The sequence below is a fragment of the Trichosurus vulpecula genome, chromosome 8 (genome assembly GCF_011100635.1).
Source record: "Trichosurus vulpecula isolate mTriVul1 chromosome 8, mTriVul1.pri, whole genome shotgun sequence".
Classification (NCBI taxonomy): Eukaryota; Metazoa; Chordata; class Mammalia; order Diprotodontia; family Phalangeridae; genus Trichosurus; species Trichosurus vulpecula.
The window spans coordinates 121,779,679-121,787,659 of record NC_050580.1 but is presented as its reverse complement, the minus strand read 5'-3'; the positions used below and the strand labels follow the sequence as shown (position 1 = coordinate 121,787,659).

The following is a 7,981-nucleotide window of genomic DNA, read 5'->3' as shown; positions in this document are numbered from 1 at the left end:
GCTTACATTTACTTTTACATTTATGAGTGAAAATACACACACATATAAGGAGTTGTAAAAGTGAATTGGAAGGACACAAATGCTGAATGACAGTTAAAAGGTCTTTGATTTGAATTCGGTTCAGTTCAATTCAATCCCAGAAGAATTTTTTAAATGCCTACTATGGTGCCAGGCCCTAGGCTAAGCACTAGGGGCGCAGAGACAAAAAACAAATGGCCCTGCCTTGAAGGAGTTTACATTCTTTTGGGGGAAACTAGGCACCTAAAAAATTAAATCTGTCAAAGTAATTTGAAGAGCATGTTGAGGTCTTGGAGAGGGTCAAGATGGGCATTTTATAGGAGCTACCTCTTACAGAAAGCATTTTTGCCGTTCTTTGAATTCCTAGGGCTTAGCATGGAGCTTGGCTTGTTACAGTAAATTCTAGTTGAATGATAGAACCAATCTAGGAATCCTTCAAAAACTTACTTGTAACTTGAATAGGCTGAAGCTATTATTAAACCCTGGGGCTGGGTAATTTCTTTTAAGCTAATTAGGGCTGACCAGACATAGGCTGGTTCTGGCACTCAGGGGCTTACATCTGCTGAAGGCACTACACTTTTTCAGCCCAAATTAGCCCTGGTGGCCACAGGGTGAAGAAATAATTCTGGGATTCAGGGAGAGAAGGGCCAGGGCCAGAGAAGGGACAAAAATACCTAGTATTTATATAGCTCTTTAAAGTTTGCAGAGGGCTTTAAAACTATTATCCCACTTGATCCTCACAACTCTCTGGGAGGTAGGTGCTATTATTATCCTTATCGTCATCATTATTATTTTTATTGCAGAGTCCCATAGTTTCTAAGGAGAGGCTTGAATGCAGGTTTTCCTGACTCCAGGTCCAGCACTTTATCCACTGGGTCACTACTACACAAGGGAAGAGATGCCTGCAGCCAGCGGTCCCTCTCTTTCCATCCAAATTCCTTCCTTCATCCCTCACCTCTTCTCTTCTCCAATGAGAAGCCGGATACCTGTGAACTAGCAGAGATTCCTCAACTTCCCTGAATTTCAGTTTTCATTTGTAAAAGGAAGGAGTTGGATAGACGTCTTTCCCCCTGAGCTACAGTCACCTAACTTGGTGACTCTGGAAGGACAAGGAGGTGCCTTCCCCTGCTGGCCATGTCTTCAAATTGACTGAGGGAAGAGCGAAGGGAAGGAAACTCCAGCCAGCTCCACAGCCAGACCAGTCCCCGCCTCCGCCAAGGGCTCAGTTCCGCCCCGAGAAAGGAGCCCGGAGCCACCCGGAAGAGCCAGGTTCCAAGCACTAGTGCCACGTCAGGCCAGGGAGCTGAGCGCTACCCGGGCTGCTGCTGCAGGGACTGGGTGAGGAGGTGGGCGCCTCCTCTCTGCCTTTCTCATCCTGCTCGGCTCCCTAGCTTGCACCGGCCGGCCAGCGCTGAGTCTGGCCTGGGGGTCTTCCAAGCCCAGAAGCATGAGGTCCCTGGCTCCCGGGGGCGCTCCGGGGCTGTGGCGGCGATTGCTGCTGCAGCTGCTGCTGCTCCTCCTGAGGACCCAGGTGTTGCGATGCACCCAGCTGACTTTCGAACTGCCAGACAGCGCCCAGGAGTGTTTCCACGAGGAGGTGGAGCAGGGGGTGAAATTAACCCTGGGTTATCAAGTAAGGTGCTCTCGTCTGCTTTGCTTTGTCTCTGGACTCCCCCCATGTCAGCTGGCGTCTTTCTCAGATTGCAGAGAAGGGGATTGTGTGGGTGGGAGTGAGGGAGCCGGCCTGGGCTTAACTAAGACAAGATGCCAGTTAAACCTCAAGCTGGCCACCTTTCCCCCCTCCTTTAGAGTATCCGGTCTCTTCATAGGGCAGGGAACTTCTTTAGTGGTTAAAGTGCTTGGCCAAGCCGTCCAAGCTTTTGGCTAACTGTCCTTTTGCATCAGCATCCAATGGACAAATAGGACCAGAGGATTTAGAGCTAGAAAGGACCTTAGAGCTCATTTATTCAAACTCTTGCATTCTACAGAAGAGGAAACTGAGGCCCTTAAATTTCAAGTGACTTGCCCAACTTGTCGTGCAGTCCCCGACCCCCTCAAAAAAAAAAAAAAAAGAAAAACCCCACTCCTTTCCAAAATTCTCACAATATTGTCGAGAGGTCTTCCAGTTACCCGGGCTTTCAACCTTTGCTTGCCTCATCCTCAACTTTCCTAACATATGTCCCTTTTTCTTCACTCACAGTCACAACCCTTGTACAGGCCTTTATTACCCCTTGCCTACAGTAGCACAATTGTCTTCTGTATGATTAGCCTCCCTATCTCATGATATTTCTCATTCCAGTGCATCCCCCATTCAGCTGCCAAAATGAATTTCTTAAAGTACAGGACTAGCTGCGCCAAGATCCCCAGGCCACCTCTCGCCGATAACTCAGTAAACTCCAGCGGCTCACGAGGACACCCAGGATCAAATACGGACTCTTTTGCTGGGCATTTACAGCCCTTCACAACCTGGCTTCTTCCCACCTTTCTCGTCTTCTTATCTATTATTCCTGTACACACACTCTGATCCAGCTGCACCAGCTGGCTCGCTGTTGCCTACACACTACCTACCATCTGTCTCCCTTCTGCACTTTGCACTGGTTGACCCTCATGCTTGGAACTCTCTGCCCTTTATCTCTTATCTTTTCTTGAAAGCCGAGTCGTTTGGTTAGTCTCACGTCTGTTTCTGGTCACCCTCAAGTCCTCTGTTCTCATCCTTGCTAAATAGGCACCCAGCAGTTGACTTGCAAAACTTTCGTTGCAGCAAGTGGGTGAAACTTAGGAAGCACCTAACGGCCTGTTAGAAGAGAAAAAATCGCCTGAGCACTGAACAGGTGGTAATCTTACATAAACAAGTCTCCTCCTCAGCCCTTGCTCTTGATTTCCCCGTTTGTGAAATGTAGAGAATTCATTAAATGATCTCTAAGATAAATGCCGGTCTATCATCCAATACTTGCAAACTGCACAAGCAATGCGGGGGGGCGCTACATTGTAAAGCTTCTGAGCTGCAGTGATATTAAAGGCCACATGAGGGAGCCCCTGACTGTCTTTTTGACAGGATTTTTGCTCCATACAGCTCACCCAAAGGCTCAAATGCAGTGGGGAAGATCAAACTTTGTATTTTAGTGTGAAATCATTTGTTTGGTGATGGGAGTTTGTAGCCCAAGAGCTTCTTAATCTACATTTCAACATTGGCTAAGTGTAAATAGTTTAAAAATATTAAACCAGAACATCAAATGTGTTGTAGGAAGCTCTGGGAGTACAGATAGTAAACATGGACATACTAATTTTTTTATGTGTTCTTTTTTGTCTGTCTATTAAAGCAGACTTAAGAATGAACTCTTTAATTCTCACTTTTATGCATTAGTAGCTGGAACATGTGAATTAACATTTTTAGGACAGCAGTAACTATCATTTATGTACATCTTAAAAGTTCGAGCCTCATAGAAGCCTTTTGAGGTCAGCACTGTAGGTATTCATTATTATCTTCATTCTACTGATGAGAAAACAGGCTCAGAGAGAGAATGGCTGTTCTGTGGTCACACAACTACTGTCAGAGATGGCATCTGAACTCCAAGTAGAATTCTGTCCCCACAGAATTTCACTGCTGTTCAATGACTTGGATGACAAAGTATCTCTAAGGAAGCAAGTTGGACTCAATGTTCTCCAAGGTCCTTTCCAACTGTAAATCTAAGCACCTAAGAGGAACCTCATTCATCATTAATCAAACCCTCACCTTAAGCAGGAATCCTCTCTACAAAATCTCAGCAAGGGACCATCCAGCTTTGGTATGAATACCCCCAGTTCATTGTCTCTCAAGACAGACATTCTGTTTTCAGACAGTCACAATTATTAGGAACTCTTCCCTTGTATTAAGTCAGTATCTGTCTGTAACTTCTACTCATTGGTCCTATCTCTTCTCCCTAGTGCCAGGCAGAATATGTCTAATTATAAAATTTTTAGTTTACAAAAATCTGGGAGGGTAAGCTAATGTTGATTCAAAATGATCATAACGGGCTGGAACTTTAGGCCCAAACTAATCAGTTGAAATTTAACAAGTACAAATGTAAAAGTCCATGACTTTCGATGACTAGATTAGATGACTAGAGATCATCTAATCCAGGCCACATGTGAGGCCACAGGTTTCCCACCCCTGGATCCAACCTTCTGATTTGATGGATTAAGACCCAGCGACCCAAAGAGATTAAATGCATACAAGTAAGAAGTAGCAGAACCAACACTCAGGTCTACCTCTTCTGACCCCAAGTTCAGCATTCATTCTAATTCCAGTGTTGTAGAAAGGATTCTTACAGTGCAAGAAGTTGAAGTAGATGATATTTAAGATTTCTTCCAAGACTCTATGTTCTATGAAAATAAGGATGGCTTTTATTCAACTGTGGCATTCATTTGTTTGTTTGATTATTTATTTTCTTAATGCTTTTCTTGTATTTGAAAACATTAACTGGCCTTACTTTCTCTTGCTGAGAATAACAGGCCCTGGGGAAAACTATATTTAATGCTTAAACTTCTTTTCTGAGGGGCTTGGTTCATGTTGCTATTTAAATCTCTGTTTTTATAACCTGAGACCTTATAATCTCCCCTGAGTTCCCCATAGAACACAGAACAAAGTGAAAGAGGGAAAAACCATTGCTCATTTCAACCATGAGTAGTTCCTTTGAAACAAGATCTCAAACTTCTCATTCTATTGATATTCTTAGTATGTTTCTGAGTACCAACAGAACATTTGTGGGGTTGCTTTTGTCTGTGTATGTTTCTGCAGCAAAGTGAATTCTGATGTCCTGTGGGATAACCACAAACTCTCTGGGGCCATTTGTGGTCAACAGGTCATTAGTGGTGGACACTATGATGTAGACTGCTTTATCGAAGACCCCCATGGAAAGATAATTTACAAAGAAACCAAGAAGCAGTATGACAGTTTCTTTCACCAGACAGAGATCAAAGGAATCTACAAATTTTGCTTCAGTAATGAGTTTTCCACCTTTTCTCACAAAATTGTCTTCTTTGACCTTCTAATTGGAGATGAACCCCCCATTCTCCCAGAGATGGGAAACAGAGTCACTGCATTGACACAGGTGAGTACGTGTAAACATATTTGACTTTTAGCATATCTGAACGTGAACAATAGCTGGGTCACTGGTTAGACAGGCTCTCTTGCTTGAACTAGAATCGGAGCCTGGCCTTCTTGGTCCCTGGGTCAAATTGTCTTTCACCTTGGCTTCAAAGATAGACCATGTGGCTTCCTCCTGTCAAAAGTGACCCTGTCAGCTATTGTCCTGCTACACAATGACTGAAATTTTCCTTGTTCACTCAGTAGAATCTAGCTGTCCTTATTCCTCATCTTATCCTAGGGATCTTCAGAGGCCTTTCTTATTAACATTTAGGGGCTAGATCTGGTGCCTACTTTTAAGAATGTAGAAACTTAGAATTCAAAGGGTCATCTGTTTTAATCCCTTTGTTTTATGGGTGAAAAAGCTGGAAAAAATTAAAGGAATGGGTTTCCTACTTTTCAAAACCAGTTCATTCTGATATACTCTTGATACTTAGGGCAGTTACTGCTGGAAAATTCCTTCCTTTGGAAGATTTATTATGATTCATAATTTTATAACTGAAGAAATTTATCACTTTGATAAATATAAAATAATTTTAAATTTTTCTTTATTATTAAAGAAAATAGATTTATAGTTATTCGGAATCTATAGCTATTTATTCCTAACTCACTTTTTGACCAATTCTGAATAGTTGAAAGCAATTCCTACTGGTTTCAAGTTCTGCTCAGTTTTAATGGATTCACCATGGTTATGTACAATTTTGATTGGCTTAAACGGGTTCAAACCAGGTCACACTAGTTCCTATCATTTTGCTACTTATGGTTCTATGAAGTTTTATGGAAAAAGAGGTTTGGTGATTGTCTGGGGATTATTATGTTAGTTCACACTCTTTTCCCTAGAGCAGATAATCTGTGGTTGATAACAGTTTTTGGGCTTTGAAATGTATTTGGCTTTCCTTCTTTTCCCAGATGGAGTCTGCTTGTGTGACCATTCATGAAGCCTTGAAAACAGTGATCGATTCTCAGACACATTATCGACTCAGGGAAGCTCAAGACCGGATCCGAGCTGATGACTTGAATGAACGTGTTTCCTACTGGTCTGTAGGGGAGACAGTCATACTGTTTGTGGTCAGCATCAGTCAAGTGGTGCTTCTGAAAAGCTTCTTCACAGAAAAGAGACCAACCAGTCGGGGTGTCAGCTCATAATTCTTGAGCATACACTGCCTCTTGGGTCCTACTCAACAAAGGAAGTCCAACTGATACCTTCTACTTAAGGAGGAGGGTATGGAGTTCTTCCATGTTCTTAAAACTAGAAGGAGGACTATCTTCCCTCTGTTCCATTGGCCTGTAAAGTCAGGTGATAGTTTGGAGGCAAAGCCACTATAAATCATAACATAGTGCTATTTGGTATGTTTCTAGTAATTTTGCTTCATGCTGTTATGTAGGTCTGACTTGACATGCTCTATGAGGCATGAGAAAAAACAGAGCCAAGTAAGAAGTGAATGAACCTGGCTAACTTTGGAAACTGGCAGTGACTTAGGGATATCAGCTGGCCATGAGAAATTTATTTCATGAGAAATTCACAACTTAGTTAACTCCCAACATTGCCCTAAACCTTAGGGCTCTTCAGTTTTCCTTCCTTATCCCATACTTCAGTTTTCTTCACTGTAAAAAACTAAAACAAACTTTTTTTCTTTTCTCTTCCTTCCCTTCTTCCTTCCTTCCTCCCTTCCTTTTATGCCTTCCCCCTCCTTCTTCTCTTCTACTTCCCTCCCTTCTTCCCTCATTCTCTTCCTTTCTCCCTTTTTCTCTCACTTTCTTCCTCCCTCCCTGACACCTTCCCTCTTTGACTTTTCCTCTTTTCCTCCCTTACTCCCTTCTTCCTTTCCTCCTTCCATCCCTCCTTTTTCCTTCCTCCCTTCTCTTCCTCCCTTTCTCCATTCCTCTCTTTCTTCTTCCTCCCTTCTTCTCTTCCTCCCTTTTCCCTCCTTCCTTCCCCCCTTTCTCTTCCTTCCTTCCTTTCTTCCTTCCTTCCTTCCTCCCTCCCTTCCTTCTTAAAATTGCAGATTATTATTCCTCAGCGCTTCACTCTGGGTCCAGCTTTGAAAATATCTCCTGGTGCTTTTTGAAGAGGCCAGGCTATTTGAAGCCTTTGTTCCTCAAGAGTTATAACAGAAGAAATGTTATAGGCCCTAATCTGTAAATAATTTTTGCCAGTGGTCATTCTCCTAGGGGCACTACAACTTTATACTAATTTCCTTTCATTCCTATGTTTTTCTTAAAGGACAGAAGCCTGACTTAAAAAAAAAAGTCTAGTATACTTTCCTTTCCCCCTTTTCATCTCAAGGCAAACACAAAGTCCAAGAGAGGGCTGAATTTGTATCTTAAACTACTGAATAGGAAGCTATAAAATAACAGGCAAGGGGTCACAGAGCTCAAACTTTTAATGAAGAATCTCAGTTTATGGCCTTTGTTCTGTATGATAACAGACCTATATAAAATCATACTGCAAAACAGATGTATCCTAGTGTTTGTGTGACTTTCTATGTGGGTATACAAAAATTCTTCATTTTCTTTCATAAGTGAGGTGGTATGAGGGATGTCTGGGAAAATAGAAAACCAGTTAGGGCTAGAAATTAATTTTCATCCTTATCTGCTTTGAAACCATTTCCAAGAACAAGTAACCAATAGTAAGTAAAAGCTTGTATGGATGAGACAGCTAAGACAATCACAGTTCATGTAAGTAATACAGTCAAAAACTACATAATAGCTTCTTGTGAAATAAACTGGAAGATTAAATATGATTAAAAGTGCGTAAACTCTGGAGTCAGATGACCTGGGTTCAGATCCCATATCTGGTGCTTTATAAGCTTCCTGTGTGACCTTGGAAAAGTCACT

General features: G+C 42.3%; 1 protein-coding gene across 1 annotated transcript; it reads left to right on the top strand.

The window, feature by feature from the left end:
* The first annotated feature begins 1,262 nt into the window (after positions 1–1,262).
* On the top strand, positions 1,263–7,601 carry TMED3 (transmembrane p24 trafficking protein 3). The gene is made up of 3 exons (XM_036737259.1): positions 1,263–1,651; positions 4,860–5,108; positions 6,053–7,601. The coding sequence occupies exons 1-3, from the start codon at positions 1,466–1,468 to the stop codon at positions 6,287–6,289; spliced, it is 672 nt and encodes a 223-aa protein (XP_036593154.1). The 5' UTR covers positions 1,263–1,465; the 3' UTR covers positions 6,290–7,601.
* Positions 7,602–7,981: the final 380 nt, after the last annotated feature.